The sequence below is a fragment of the Dermacentor albipictus genome, chromosome 1, assembly GCF_038994185.2.
Source record: "Dermacentor albipictus isolate Rhodes 1998 colony chromosome 1, USDA_Dalb.pri_finalv2, whole genome shotgun sequence".
In the NCBI taxonomy this organism is placed as follows: domain Eukaryota; kingdom Metazoa; phylum Arthropoda; class Arachnida; order Ixodida; family Ixodidae; genus Dermacentor; species Dermacentor albipictus.
This window is the reverse complement of record NC_091821.1, coordinates 227,682,510-227,699,031: the sequence shown is the minus strand read 5'-3', so window position 1 is coordinate 227,699,031 and position 16,522 is coordinate 227,682,510. Positions and strand designations below refer to the sequence as shown.

The 16,522-nt window shown below is 46.8% G+C and overlaps 2 protein-coding genes, 1 long non-coding RNA gene and 1 pseudogene across 5 annotated transcripts in view; 2 read left to right on the top strand and 2 right to left on the bottom strand.

The window, feature by feature from the left end:
• LOC139054248 (LIM domain-binding protein 2-like) overlaps positions 1–16,522 on the top strand; it is a 320,751-nt gene that overhangs the window by 97,103 nt on the left and 207,126 nt on the right. The gene's annotated exons all lie outside the window — the stretch shown is intronic.
• Positions 626–1,692, bottom strand: LOC139056399 (uncharacterized). The gene has a single exon (XM_070534605.1). The coding sequence runs from the start codon at positions 1,370–1,372 to the stop codon at positions 650–652; it is 723 nt and encodes a 240-aa protein (XP_070390706.1). The 5' UTR covers positions 1,373–1,692; the 3' UTR covers positions 626–649.
• On the top strand, positions 1,903–4,451 carry LOC139047352 (ras-like GTP-binding protein Rho1; annotated as a pseudogene).
• Positions 11,098–12,298, bottom strand: LOC135911439 (uncharacterized). The gene is made up of 2 exons (XR_011512338.1): positions 12,235–12,298; positions 11,098–11,335 (listed from the first exon to the last, which is right to left on the bottom strand). It is a non-coding gene; the product is annotated as an uncharacterized lncRNA (long non-coding RNA).

Sequence of the window (16,522 nt, the reverse complement as noted above, 5' to 3'; positions counted from 1 at the left end):
TCCCCAGCAGGCGTACCCTTTTGCCCGTTCTGCTCCATCGAGGCGCGCTCATGACGTGGCGTCGCAGCCAATGGCAATGCAATTTTATATGCCTTTTCGCTGCTACAGATGACAGACGCGACTTTTTCGCTCGACGGACCATTTGACGCTGTCGCATCAAAAGGTGTAATGAAGGAGACGACCCGTGCCGTGCTTATGTAAGAGATCGTGTTGTTTGAAAAATTTCGTTCTGAGGTTGAATGTGCCAAAATTACAATCTGATTATGAGGCACGCCGTCGTAGTTGATCCGGATTAATTTTGATCGCCTCAGGTTCTTTAACGCGCACCTAGATCAAACTACGCGAGCGTTTTTGCATTTCGCCCCCATCGAAATGCGCCCGCCCCTGCCGCGAACCCGCGACATCGAACTAACAAGCGCAACATCTTACTAAGCTACCGCGGCGGGAGAGCTGGTGTTGTCCGCTGACATTATACACAGTGCTCTTCAGCAGCCATCGTTATTGCGAATAAACCTTCTTATACTTAGTGAAGGTGCGAGGTGGTGAATGGTGGCGACGGGGCGCACAAAAAAATGATGAAGACACTGCAGCGAGATAGATTTTTCCAGCCCTACTCTGGCTTCTCACCGGAGACAGGAATGGGTTTATTCTAGAGAGTAGAGTGCATTTCGTATTGCGCGGTCTCTTGTTCTATAGGCCGACCATCGTAGCAGTCTCCAACGCTTCGCGCATGCCGTCCTTGGTCTTGGCAGAGCACTCCAGGCAGAGACATATAGGCATTGATCTCGTATTCCATTGTGCGCCCTTCCTTAGGCGCTATCGGTTTTCGCTTCGTCTTGGCCAGCTCCGGTAGTGTGTGCGGGTCGTTGCGTAGGTCCGTTTTGTTCCCCGCAAGGATGACGGGCACGTTGGGGCAGAAGTGGCGCACGTCCGGCTTCCCCGACTCCGGGTTGGTCTCCAGGGAGTCGGGCGAGTCGACGCTGAAGCACCTCGAGATTACGTCTGTGTCTGGGTACGACACCGGCTGCAACCGCTCGTAGTCCTCTTGGCACCTCTGCTTCGCTTGGCGAGCTCCGACAGCCTGTACGGGTCCTTCGGCCCCTGCAAGAATGGCAGGCACGCTGGGGGAGAAGGGGCGCACCTGCGGACTCCCCGACACCGGGTTGTTCTCCAGGGAGTCGGGCGAGTCGATACTGAAGCACCTCGAGATTACGTCTGTGTCTGGGTACGACACCGGCCGCAACCAGTCGTAGTCCTCTTGGCACCTCTGCTTCGCTTGTCGACCTCCGACCGCCTGTATGGGTCCTTCGGCCCCTGCGAGAATGGCAGGCACGCTGGGGGAGAAGGGGCGCACCTCCGGACTCCCCGACATCGGGTTGTCCTTCAGGGAGTCGGGCGAGTCGGTGCTGGAGCACACGAACGTGACGTCCGTGCCTGAGTACGACAGCGGCCGCAGCCGGTCGTAGTCCTCCTGACCAGCTGTGCTCCACAATACCAGCTGGGCTTGATTTCCGCCTACCTCTATGGCGGCGACGTAGTCCTCGAAAGCGATAGGCACACAGGCCTTTGGAAACGGACCTGTGCCGAAGACGATCAGAAGACCTCCCGTGTCCGATGACTAGGTTTTTTCTGATCGCCGCCATCTCTGGGATTTCTTCCGTGGAAGCCGAGCTGCGCTGCCTCTCTGGGCGGTTTGCTTCTTCTTCCTTCTCTTCTTCTCCTTCTTCTTCTTCTTCTTCTTACAAACCTTTTTCAACCTTCTTGCGGAGCGAATTCGCAAACCTATGGTTCACACTGATCAATTGCATCTAACGTCCTAATGTAACCCTTCAGCTATGCAAAGCGCTTATGTGCAATGCGGCTTAATTTTTACCAGCTGAGATTCCGTCAAAGGAGAGAAAGATGGGTGACTAGGAAGGGGGGGGGGGATTATTCACAACTGCTCTTGAAAGCTCGTCTACACGAGGACAAAGAAGTTGGGCATTGACAGGACACGCTCCGTTCTCGCAACATAGTTCTTAATTGATGACCAAACGCTTCAGCACAACAGAAACTGGCAAAAGCAATATTATCAATACCAAATGACAATGATCAAAGTGGTAACATCCGCAAAAAAAAAACGCGACAACAGCATAATGACTTACCACTAAAAAGGTCTCCCGATCAATCTAAATCAACATGTGCTGAAAAAATTTGAGATGTCGCTTTTCTTTTGTTGAGAGCTATTGGCCCTTATAAATAATCTGTTTGATGAAAAATACACGGGCTTCAGTATGTGTCCTGCCGGCTCGGTGTAGACTATGTTATTTCACTTTCTTCTGGGAAATGTTATGTAGGTGCGTCGTTGCTTGAACACGCGTGTGTATGGGACATCATGGTTTCCTCACATCCTTAATGCTACGTTCTTATTGGGCCACGCATTGTCGTGCACGCCACTCCCTATCTTTCGCCAGACTTGTGACTAACATTAACCATCATATTAATATAATCACATGAACAAATTAGATGCAGATGCACCTGGTGCCCATCAATAGCTATATCGAAACAAGAAATGCAATACCTTAAAATTTGCTATGGTAGCAAATTTGCTATGTGACAGAGGGGGGGTGTGAGGTACAAATTTCCTCTTTGATGATTGTCACTTGCTTTTGGTAATACTATTGTTTTTGCCAGTTCCTATTGTATTTGAGCTTCTTTATCAACAAGAAAAATCAGTTGTCAGAATAGCTCACGCTGTTGATTGGTTGGTTTGCCTATATTAATAGCGCGTGTCCTGTCAGTCCAAAACTTCCTTGTCCTCGTGTTGTCACGCTACCAAAAGAAGCTGTGAATCCGCTCCAACTCCCCCGATTTTATGTCTTGTTAAAGAGTCTCATTTGGTAAAAATGAATCCGGAGCACGCACAACGACGTTTTTCATATATTCATGAAGGGTTCCTTTGGGACAGCATAAACGCAATTTATTGATGCAGTGTGAACCGTAAGCTCTCGAATTCTCTTTGCAAGAAGGTTGCGAGAAGAAGCAGAAGAAGTAGAAGAAGAAGACCGTTCAAGGAAGCTCGGCTCCCACGGAAGAACTGCCACAGAGGGCGACGTCCAGGAAACTGCTGGTAACCGACGCAGACCGCGCGGGCTGGAAGACGTGTCTTCTGATCGTCTCCAGCAAGGATCAGTTTCCGGAGACCCCAGTCGCCGCCTGCTGCATTGCCGCCACCGGACTCGACGGGAGCTAGGTGGAGCTGGCACTGTGGAACATGGCGGGGCCGGAAGACTTCGACCGTTTGCGGCCGTTGTCGTACCAGGACACGGGCGCAATCGCGATGTGCTTCAGTATCGATTCGCCGGACTCCCTGGAAAACAACCGGGAGTCGGGGAGGCCGGACGTGCGCCACTTCTGCCCCTGCGTGCCAGTCATCCTTGCGTGGAACAAAAAGGGCCTACGCAGCGACCCCCGCTCGCTACCGCAGCCGGTCAAGACGAAGCCGAAGCTCATGCCGCCTGGGGAAGAATGCACCGTAGCGGAGGCAACCAATGCCTACATGGCGGCACCTGGAGTGTTCCTCGAAGGCCAAGGACGGTGTTCGAGAGGTGTTCGAGACTGCAACGACGGCCGCCTTGCAGGTCGAGAGGGCGAAGAATACGAAGTGCATTCTGCGCTCTAGAATAAACCTCTTCCCGTCCCCGGTGAGAAACCACAAGGGGGCTGGAGGAATTTCTCGCGCAACACTGTCTTCGTCTCAATGTTCTGCGCGCCGCCACCAACTCTCCGTTCACTACTCATTTCATACATATACGTTCACTACTCATAACATACATATATACTGCATATACACAACACGTGCATGCTTCTGATTAACAGTATAATCAACACGACATAAGAAAGTCTCAATACCATACGACATACCATACAAAGTCGTATCGGAAATTTCATTTTTTTTTTTATGAAAGGACAGTGTCGTGCATGTTAATCCACACAGTTGTGCCGCTGTCCTGAAAAATATTTTGTCAAAGCATTGAAACAGCAGTTTTGCATTGTATTTGTTCGACACGGAAACAGTAATATCTTTAAACAGAATAGTCTCCGATTTAGTGCAGTTAATGAGTTAAGTCTAAGTTCTATGTTCTTTACAATTGTCTACAACTTGTTACTTGGCACCGTAACAGTCGGAACTGCAATTCATTAGTTAGATAATTAATTATAGTCATATAATTGATCGTGATCAACAACAACAAAATACTGGTTGGTGCTCAGCTCGACCGTGAGCAATATGTACTTGGTTATGTTCGCGTAGAATGATCCATCTTTTCAAAAAGCTCGGTCTGTGATGGTTGGCGCACTGTATCGGCCTCCGTGTGCAGTCCTACAGGGGCGTGTACGGGCCTGTGTATTCGATTCTGCGCGCGCCGACAGCCTGCAGCACGAGAGTCCATGTGCTGCGCAGTGAAATATAGCTCAACATTCCTATTGCGAAGTTGGCGCGGGGGTCAGCATGGCATCCGAGATAGCGTGACGCGCGCAGCGAACGCCGTCCGATCTCGGAGGCAGTGCTTGAAGGGGGGCGCGACGAGTGCCGCCACTGGAAAGACTGGCGCTGCAGTCGGTGTGACGTCACATGTGAGATCACGTGGGCATCACGTGAAAATGTGATGTAGGTGCGTCGTTGTTTGAATAACGACGCACCAGAGTACGTCGCGTATGCAGGGGGCATCGCGGTTTCCTCACATCCTTAATACTGCGTTCTTATTGGGCCACGCATTGTCGTGCACGCGGGTGCACTCTCTATCTTTCGCCAGACTTGTGACTAACAATAACAATTGCATTAATATAATCACATGAACAAATTAGATGATAGATGCACCAGCTGGCCGTCAATAGCTCTTTCGAAAAAAGAGATGCAATAGCTTAAACGTTGCTATGTGGATTAATTCAGTATGATATACCAACTTTGGCGTGATATGTGCTCGTGTCACTTTTTTTTTTCTTTCTTCTTCTTTTGCCGGGGAGGGGGGGAGGGGGCACGAATTTTCTATTTGATGATTGTCACTTGCTTTCGGTAATACTATTGTTTTTCCCAGTTCCTGTTCTATTTGCTCTTCATTATCAATAAGAAAAATTAGTTGTCAGAACAGCTCACGCTGTTGATTGGTTGGTTTGCCTATATTAATAGCGCGTGTCCTGTCAGTCCAAAACTTCCTTGTCCTCGTGTTGTCATGCTACCAAAAGCAGCTGTGAATCCGCTCCAACTCCTCCAATTTTATGTCTTGTTAAAGAGTCTCAATTGGTAAAAATGAATCCGGAGCCCGCACAACGCCGTTTTTCATATATTCATGAAGGGTTCCTTTGGGACAGCATAAACTCAATTTCTTGATGCAGTGTGAACCGTCAGCTCTCGAATTCTCTTTACAAGAAGGTTGCGAGAAGAAGAAGCAGAAGAAGAAGAAAACCGTTCAAGGAAACTCGGCTCCTACGGAAGAAGTGCCACAAAGAGCGGCGACCAGGAAACGGCTGGTGATCGACGGAGACCGCGCGGGCTGGAAGACGTGTCTTCTGATCGTCTCCAGCAAGGATCAGTTTCCCGAGACCGCAGTCGCCGCCTTCTGCATTGCCGCCACCGAAGTCGACGGCAGCTAGGTGGAGCTGGCACATTGGGACATGGCGGGGCCGGAAGACTTCGACCGTTTGCGGCCGTTGTCGTACCAGGACACGGACGCAATCGTGATGTGCTTCAGTATCGATTCGCCCGACTCTCTGGAGAACAGCCGGGAGTCGGAGAGACCGGACGTGTGCCACTTCTGCCCCTGCGTGCCAGTCATCCTTGCGTGGAACAAAAAGGGCCTACGCAACGACCCCCGCGCGCTACCGGAGCCGGCCAAGACGAAGGCGAAGCCCATGCCGCCTGGGGAAGAATGCATCGTAGCGGAGGTGACCAGTGCCTACATGGCGGCACCTGGAGTGTTCCTCGAAGGCCAAGGATGGTGTTCGCGAGGTGTTCGAGACTGCAACGATGGTCGCCGTGCAGGTCGCGAGAGCGAAGAGTACGAAGTGCATTCTGCGCTCTAGAATAAACCTCTTCCCGTCCCCGGTGAGAAACCAGATGGGGGCTGGAGGAATTTCTCGCGCAACACTGTCTTCGTCTCAATGTTCTGCGCGCCGCCACCAACTCTCCGTTCACTACTCCGCACCTTCTCCAAGTGTAAGAAGGTTTATTCGCAATGGAAACAGCTTCTGAGGATCACTGTAACGTAAGCGAACAAGACAAGCTTTGGCGTAAGCACGGCTAGGGTCGTCTGCTTCATTACACCATCGTTCTTCCGGAGAGCTATTGGCATGAGCAACGAATGTAATGAGCCCAGCTTGGAAAGCAGCTTGTGAAACTCGCGAGACAGTGTAATCTTTTAAATATGCCATCCGGCGCCAGCTATAGCAGATGGCTTGCTGGCGTGATGATAGGTCTATTCGATTCAGCCAAGTTTCTCTGCACCTTCTGCACCTATTCACGGCGCACTGCACCTAGACCCTCGATTCCCCAAGGTGCAGCAGTGCACCCTGCACCCGTGTGCTCGATTGAACAGGGTGCAAGGCAAGGTGCCGCTGCGGTGCACTGCACCCTTGAACCTTGCAGCGGGTGGGTGCAGCCCGGCACCCCTGCACTTTTTCGTTTGGGGTGCCGTGCGCCTTTTTCTGAATCGAACAAACCTGATGCATGTGAATGGTGCATACTTCAGTATTTTGTGCTCTGTGGCACTACCTGACACGGAATACAGAAAGTAGATTTGTTATGCTTTTGCCACAAAAGCGCAATTCGGTATGCCTTAGATGCTACGGATGCGTCATTGCTAATAGCCGAGAGCGCGTGCTCGAATGATAAAATGCGCTCAAACGAACCGTTATAGATACACATAGGGTAATATGGAGCTAAGGTAAACATTTAAAAAAAATACGATAAAGTTCGAATACACGTTACGTATTTTCATCGCAATAGAATAGTCCTAGTTAGTTGTTTTATCATTTGACGAATGACGACCAACTGCGAAATGATTAGTAGGCGAAATATTGCCATAGGACAGTGGTGAAGCATCGATGCACTGCCTATCCGTTCATCTTCTTTGCACCTAGATGCGGACTTGACATATTTATTATGAGACCATAATGGTCACAGAGGGCGAATATAACCTGCGAATGGGCATGTAGTCGTGTGTTATTTTTGATATTTCGCTAGCTTTCATTCTTTAGCATGAAAAAAATATGCGCGCAATTAGCAACTTGCTTTAAATATCGAACTTTCTTAGTTTCTTTTTGGTATTGTTGACATGATAGAACGGAATGTTGGTGCACGAATGCAGCGCCGGCTACTCCATTGTCTCATGAAAGAGTTAGTGTTTTACACATATAGTGCTATACACTCTGACAACCTTGTACGTGGAACGTACCTATGCATAAAACATATTGTACATTCATTACATACACACGTAACCACATAAAATGTGTTTCAGTGAACATCTTCAAAAATTTTTAAAGGTTGCCTGTGGCAGATAGCGCAGTTCTATAGTTCGTGAGCTGGTCTATTCAAAGAAGCCTACATAACTTGCACAAAGAATTGAAATACATAATCGACTGATTAACAAGAATTCACTAACCTTTTAGCTCATTACTTTATGATCCCTATTGCAATTAACAAATTTTCGCCGTGGAGTTCGAAAGGCGGATCCACTTGGAACGAATTCTGAGGATGTCACCAGTTTCGATATATTAATTGCCGAACTTTGCGTAGAAATGCATTGGCTTCCAGATGCTTTTGTGCGTCAATGCATAAAACAACATTCTGTAAGAAAGTAACTTGAACGCGAATGCATTTCTCCGCAAAGTTCGGGAATTAATATCTCAAAGAATTCTCAGGATTACACCAGTTTCAAGTGGATCCGCCTTGCGAACTCCACGGCTACAATCTGCAAATTGCACTATGGGCCATAAGGTAATTAGTTAAAAACCTTATTGGTAAATTTTTGGTAATTAGTTGATCATGCATTTCATCTTTTTTTAATGTCCGCCGCTTCAAGTTGCCCAACCAGCTCATGTGCTAGAGTGGTGCAATCTGCCACAGGCAACCTTCAGAAATTTTTGAAAGTGTTCGCTGGAACACCCGGTATAAATCATCCTGTATGTGGATAACATACATATATACTGCATATGCACAAAACGCGCGATTCTGCATAACAGTATAGTCAACACGACATAAGAAAGTCTCAATGCCATAGCACATAGCATACAAAGTCGTATGGCAAATTTGGTTTCTTTAGAAAAGAACTGTGTCGTGACATCTTAGTTGAAATCAAGAAAAAGAAATGGGCATGGGCAGGACATGTAATGACGAGGGAAGATAACCGATGGTCATTAAGGGTTACGGACTGGATTCCAAGGGAAGGGAAGCGTAGCAGGGGGCGGCAGAAAGTTAGGTGGGCGGATTGATTAAGAAGTTTGCAGGGACGGCATGGCCACAATTAGTACATGACCGGGGTTGTTGGAGAAATATGGGAGAGGCCTTTGCCCTGCAGTAGGCGTAACCAGGCTGATGATGATGATGATGATGATGATGAATATGATGTGTCGTGTATGTAAATCCACACTGTTGTGCCGCTGTCCTGAAAAATTTTTTGTCAAAGCATTTCAACAGCACGTTTGCATTGCATGTGTTCGCCACGGTCCCACTAACATCTTTAAACAGAATAGTCTCTGATGTAGTGCAGTTAATAAGTTAAGTCTAATTTCTATGTTCCTTGCAATTTTCTACAACTTCTTACTTGGCACCGTAACAGTCGGAACTGCAATTCATTAGTTAAATAATTAACTAAAGTCATATAACTGATTGTCTTCAACAACAACAAAATAGTAGTTGCTCAGCTCGACCGTGAGCGATATGTACTTGGTTATGTTCCCGTAGAATGATCCATCTTTTTGAAAAGCTAGGTCCGGGATGGTTGGCGCTCTGTATCTGCCTCCGTGTGCAGATGTGTATAGGGGCGCGTATGGGCATGTGTATTCGATTCTGCGCGCGCCGACAGCCTGCAGCACGAGAGTACATGTGCTGCGCAGTGAAATATAGCTGAACATTCCTATTGCGAAGTTGGCTCGGGGGTCAGCATGGCATCCGAGATAGGGTGACGCGCGCAACCAACGCCGTCCGATCTCGGAGGCAGTGCTTCAAGAGGGGGCGGGACGAGTGCCGCCACTGGAAAGACTGGCGCTGCAGTCGGCGTGCCGTGACATGTGAGATCACGTGGGCATCACGTGTAAATGTGATGTAGGTGCGTCGTTGTTTGAACAATGGACGCACCAGGGGCCGTCGCGTATGCAGGGGGCATCGCGGTTTCCTCACATCGTTAATGTTGCGTTCTTATTGGGCCACGCATTGTCGTGCACGCGGGTGCACTCTCTCTCTTTCGCCGGACTTGTGACTAACATTAACAATTGCATTAATATAATCACATGAACAAATTAGATGACAGATCCACCAGCTGGCCGTCAATAGCTCTTTCGAAAAAAGAGATGCAATAGCTTAAAAGTTGCTATGTGAATTAATTCAGTATGGTATACTAACTTTGGCGTGATATGTGCCCGTGTCACTTTTCTTTTCTTTTTTTCTTTCTTTTTGCCGGGTACGGGGGTGGGGGGGAGGGTGCGAGGCACGAATTTTCTCTTTGATGATTGTCACTTGCTTTTGGTAATACTATTGCCTTTGCCAGTTCCTGTTGTATTTGCGCTTCGTTATCAATAAGAAAAATCAGTTGTCAGAACAGCTCGCGCTGTTGATTGGTTGGTTTGCCTATATTAATAGCGCGTGTCCTGACAGTCCAAAACTTCCTTGTCCTCGTGTTGTCACGCTACCAAAAGCAGCTGTGAATCCGCTCCAACTCCTCCAATTTTATGTCTTGTTAAAGAGTCTCAGTTGGTGAAAATGAATCCGGAGCCCGCACAACGCCGTTTTTCGTATATGGATGAAGGGTTCCTCTGGGACGGTATGAACTCAATTTATTGATGCAGTGTGAACCGTAAGCTCTCGAATTCTTTTTGCAAGAAGGTTGCGAGAAGAAGCAGAAGAAGTAGAAGAAGAAGACCGTTCGAGGAAGCTCGGCTCCCACGGAAGAACTGCCACAGAGCGCGGCGTCCAGGAAACTGCTGGTGACCGACGCAGACCGCGCGGGCTGGAAGACTTGTCTTCTGATCGTCTCCAGCAAGGATCAGTTTCCAGAGACCGCAGTCGCCGCCTACTACATTGCCGCCACCGAACTCGACGGCAGCTAGGTGGAGCTGGCACTGTGGAACACGGCGGGGCCGGAAGACTTCGACCGTTTGCGGCCGTTGTCGTACCAAGACACGGACGCAATCGGGATGTGCTTCAGTATCGATTCGCCCGACTCCCTGGAGAACAACCGGGAGTCGAGGAGGCCGGACGTGTGCCACTTCTGCCCCTGCGTGCCAGTCATCCTTGCCTGGAACAAAAAGGGCCTACGCAACGACCCCCGCGCGCTACCAGAGCCGGTCAAGACGAAGGCGAAGCCCATGCCCTTACAAAAATCATTGCAGACTTGCTGCAGAAATTCTGCATACCCCGAGTCACCCGGGATGCAGAATATCTGAAGACAGGTGACAGACTTTCTGTCACCCCCTGTCACCGCCCAGCGCCCAATTGGTACACCCTTTCTGCAGAAATTCTGCATACCCCGAGTCACCCGGGATGCAGAGTATCTGAAGACAGGTGACAGACTTTCTGTCACCCCCTGTCACCTCCCAGCACCCAATTTGTACACCCTTTCTGCAGAAATTCTGCATACCCCGAGTCACCCGGGATGCAGAATATCTGAAGACAGGTGACAGACTTTCTGTCACCCCCTGTCACCTCCCAGCGCCCAATTGGTACACCCTTTCTGCAGAAAGTCTGCTCAATCTGTGTAGCTGCAGGATACAGCATTTCTGCAGAAAGTCTGTCGAGATTGTGGTCACAGGATTACAGCATTTAGGCAGACATTAGATAGAATTTCTGTAGCCCCACTATGGGGAACTGGCATGCATGCATGCAATAAAATAACAGACGCAATAGTATTCTTTGCACATTTTATTTGTCTCCGATTTCTTCCGGGCTGCTTGGTTGGGACCAAGAATATCGCTTCCAAGGAATGAAGTAGTGAGTACCGACATCTCATGTGAGTGGCAGTGACCGCCTTGCACACACCTTGTCGCAGCATGCAAATCAGATGCTTTGACGCGCTGTTCAGCCTGCACAAGTGCCGCAGGCTCCCAAGTGATGTAGATTCCTCTGGCTCACAAAATCGTGACATCCCTAAACAAGAAGAAATGTTCAGTTTACTGAAAAGTTAACCCTGCTGAAACTGTAAACTTGTGACATTGTGAAAAGTCTCGTACAAACAGCTACATTAAGCTGCATGGTTGCACAAATACCCGATTATTACATCACAGGCAGTTAACATGTAAATGGAACTGGAGCAAACATGAATCTACTATAAAAAACTTCACACAAACGCACGTCTGTACCAAGTCAAATGCGAATTGCACAACCAGAAAACTCGTTAACACATGATAAGCGTTCGAAAACCTAATTTATTTATGCGGTGCAACAAAGCCCTGCCCCAAAGGACGATGCATTGAAAAAGAACAGACTCCCTCTTTTTCAGGTGAGAAAACAATTTTTTCCATTAAAGATAGATACTGTTGTTGAAATCTCGGAACCATTTACAAATACACGAAAACACATGACACCCAACGCAAGAAATACAGGCTGTCTGAAGACACTATATAAATAAAAGAACTTGCATACGAGCTAAAATCTGGCCATGCGTCGTACACAGCAATCGGGTGCCATCTCGCGCAGCCGTTAGCTGTGAAGACGACAAATCGACGTACCTCTAGAAATGGCTATACGATTTCTCGCTGAAAAATTACGTACAGAAATAGTAACTTTCCCTGCTTGAATTTTTGCGCCTATTCAAATCAAGCAGTCCCCGGCGCAAGGAAACTTCACAGCAGAAAGCAAATAGTCGATAGATTTTGGCAACATCACGTTTTAGGGCAATTTTCATCAAACTTCGCTAAATGCGCCCTGCGGCAAGAACGAACATTCGAAAAGCACGATCATTTTTGTCACGTTACTAATCACCTTGTTACTCGTACAGAAATGCCCACTTCACGGACTACAAAAATGCGCGCACGCGCCGGACTTACCTTTCTAGGCGTGCTCGGTAAACGAGTCTCCGTGACAGCTGCTGCCGCATCGCACAGGTACCGCAGGACGGACAGTCGGTGTACGGTACCTCCAGCGTCAACAGCGTAGAATTGCAGATGAACTACAGCACGTGATAGCACAACTTTCAAAAAATTCTTCCGCGCACTGTGATGGAATGCGAGCGCAGCGAGAGTACCATCGGCTTTTCATGAGCCGGTAACAAAGAAAGCGCGACCGGGTCATAACTACGATAATTGGCATCGGCACACCACACGGAAAACACTGAGAGCTACGTTATGCAGTCACAGGGGTTTTGGATCATTAATACACACAAAAATCACCACAATTCCTCCCGGCACGGCATGTTCACTACCTCATCGGTCGCCGTCACTGCGGCGTGCACATGGCGTGCACGCGTGCACGCCGTGACTTGTCGGTGACCAGGTGCAGACGGGAAAATATACTCACCCGTAATTTTACCGGTGCTCGCGGCCAGCGCCTCCTGGGGGCCGGCGCCGAAAGCAACCACGCAGTCGGTGGTCGGATGGATGGTGTCGGCGTCGCGCGGTAGATATGTCCTTAAATTCAGGCTGCGGTTCGAGCCATAGTATAACTGCTGCATTTAATGTACGTTATGTAACACGCCAGTATTACCTTATTACCTTATTAATTATTAATTATCTATTTGAATGTCTTATTTTATTTTTATTATATTATTTTTATTAATTACCTTATTTCAATTAGTATTAAATAATTGATTTATATAACTGCCATTATCAGACTGTTCTTGTAGCAATCAGTGACAAAGTTTTCAAAATGTTAAAATGGCAAAACAGAGCGCAATGATAAAATGTGTCATGGTTCAGGATGCGCACACGTTTGTGTGTGTGTGATTCGTGGGTGGCTGAAAGGTGAAGCCGATTTAACTGTTATTTATAAAATGTGTCATGTAGAATATATATACATATATATATATATATATATATATATATATATATATATATATATATATATATATATATATATATATATGTATGTATGTATATTTATATATTTGGCATGCATATTACATACAAGTCTACTTACTTGCCGTCCACACAGTGTCTGCAGACAATATGCAGACAATCTGTAGACTAGCTCTACATGGAAGTGACTGGTGGGTGACTCATGGGTGACTGAAAGGTCAGACCTATTGAACCGTAATTATAAAATGTGTCATGGTTCAGAATATGTATATATATGCGTTTATATATAGATATACATCTACACACACACACACACTCGCTGGGCACGCATATTACAGACAAGTCTACTTGCAGTCCGCACGGTGTCTGCAGACATTCTGCAGACTAGGTCTACGTGGAGGTGACTGGTGGGTGATTCATGGGTGACTGAAAGGTCAAAACTATTCAACCGTAATTATAAAATATATCATGGTTCAGAATATGTATGTATATATAGATACATATACATATTTACACACACACTCACTGGGCACGCATATTACAGACAAGTCTACTTGCAGTCCGCACGGTGTCTGCAGACATTCTGCGGACTTAGTCTACAGAAAGGTCGAGTCTACAGATAGGTGACAGGGGTGACTGATAGGTGACTCATGAGTGACTGAAAGGTCAAACCAATTTTTGTAAGGGTGCCGCCTGCCTGGGGAAGAATGCACCGTAGCGGAGGCGACTAATGCCTACATGGCGCCAGCTGGAGTGTTCCTCCAAGGCCAAGGACGGTGTTCGCGAGGTGTTCGAGACTGCAACGATGGCCGCCTTGCAGGTCGAGAGGGCGAAGAATACGAAGTGCATTCTGCGCTCTAGAATAAACCTCTTCCCGTCCCCGGTGAGAAATCAGATGGGGGCTGGACGAATTTCTCGCGTAACACTGTCTTCGTCTCAATGTTCTGCGCGCCGCCACCAACTCTCCGTTCACTACTCCGCATTCTCACCAAGTGTAAATTATTCGCAATAGAGATAGCTTCTGACGAGCACTGTAACGTAAGCGATCACGACAAGCTTTGGCGTAAGCACGGCTCGGGTCGTCTGCTTCATTACACCATCGTTTTTCCGTAGAGATATTGGCATGAGCAACGAATGTAATGAGCCCAGCTTGGAAAGCAGCTTGCGAAACTCGTGTGACAGTGTAATCTATTAGATATGCCATCCGGCGCCAGCTATAGCAGATGGCTGGCTGGCGTGATGATGCATGTGAATGGTGCATACGTCAGTATTTTATGCTCTGTCGGACTACCTGACACGGAATACAGAAAGTTGATTTTTTATACCTATGCCACAAAAGCGCAATTTGGTATGCCTTAGATGCTACGGATGCATCATTGCTAATAGCCGAGAGCGCGTGCTCGAATGATGCTCAAACGAACCGTTATGGATACACATAGGGTAATATGAAGCTAAGGTAAACATTTCAGAAAAGTAGGATGAAGTTCGAGTACACGTAACGTATTTTCATCGCGATAGAATAGCCCTAGTTAGTTGGTTTATCATTTCACGAATGACGGCCAACTGCGACATGATTAGTAGGCAGAAAATTCCGATAGGACTGCATGCGGTGAAGCATCGGTGCACTGCCTATCCATTCATCTCCTTTACACCTAGATGCGGACTTGACATATTAGGAGACCATAACGGTCACAGAGTGCGAATATAGCCTCCGAATGGGCATGTAGTCGGTTGTTATTTTTAATATTTCGCTGGCTTTCATTTTTTTTAGCACGAAAGAAATAAGCGCACAATTAGCAACATGCTAAATATATCCAAGTTTCTTAGTTTCTTTTTTGTATTATTGACACGATGGAATGGAATGTTGGTGCACGAATGCAGCGCCGGCTACTCCATTGTCTCATGAAAGAGTTCTACACATATGGTGGTATACCCTCTGATGTCCTTGTACGTGTAACATACCTATGCACAAAACATATATGCACATGTATTACATACACACATAACATACATACAGAGTGCTTCAGTGAACATCTTCAAAATGTTTTATAGGTTGCCTGTGGCAGATAGCAGAATCATATAGTTCATGAGCTGGTCTACTCAAAGAGGCGGACATAACTTGCACAAGAAGGTCAATTGCATAATCAACTAACAAAAATTCGCTAACTTTTAACTAATTACTCTATGTTCCATATTGCAATTAACAAATTTCAGCTGTGGAGTTCACAAGGTGGATCCACTTTGAACGAATTCTCGGAATGTCACCAGTTTCGTTATATTAATTCCCGAACTTGGCGGAGAAATGCATTGGCGTTCCAGTTACTTTTGTGCGTCAATGCATAAAACCACATTTTGTAAGGAAGTAACCTGAACGCGAATCCATTTCTCCGCAAAGTTCTGGAATTAATATCTTAGACAGAATTCTCATGATGACACCAGTTTCAAGTGGATCCGCCTTGCGAACTCCACGGACGATCTTAGGGGGCGGCTTATTCGATCAATAACGGACAAGCTCTCCATGTGTGTTTCTGTAAACCATCTTGATTCAGATACTGCTCTCACTTTTGTCACATTCGCCTACAATTAGACTTTGCAAATTGCACTATGGGCCATAAGGTAATTAGTTAAAAACTTTATTGGGAAATTTTTGATTATTGATCATGCATTTAATTTTTTTTTTCAAGTTAAGTCCGCCGCTTCAAGTTGCCCAACCAGCTCATGTGCCAGAGTGGTGCAATCTGGCACAGGCAACTTTCAGATATATGTGAAAGTGTTCGCTGGAACACCCTGTATATATCTTGCTGTATGTGGATATCATACATATATACTGCATATGTACAAAACGTGCGTGATTCTGCATAACAGTATAATCAACACGACACAAGAAAGTCTCAATGCCATAGCACATAACATACAAAGTCGTATGGCAAATTTCGTTTCTTCAGAAAAGAACTGTGTCGTGTATGTAAATCCACACAGTTGTGCCGCTGTCCTGAAAAATTTTTTGTCAAAGCATTTAAATAGCACTTTTGCATTGCATGTGTTCGCCGCGGTCCCACTAATGTATTTAAAAAGAATAGTCTCCGATGTAGTGCAGTTAATAACTCTAATTTCTATGTTCCTTGCAATTTTCTACAACTTCTTATTTGGCACCGCGTAACAGTCGGAACTGCAATTCATTAGTTAGATAATTAACTAAAGTCATATAATTGCTTATCATCAACAACAACAAAATACTGGTGGTTGCTCAGCTCGACCGTGAGCAACATGTACTTGGTTATGTTCACGTAGAATGATCCGTCTTTTTGAAAAGCTCGGTCCG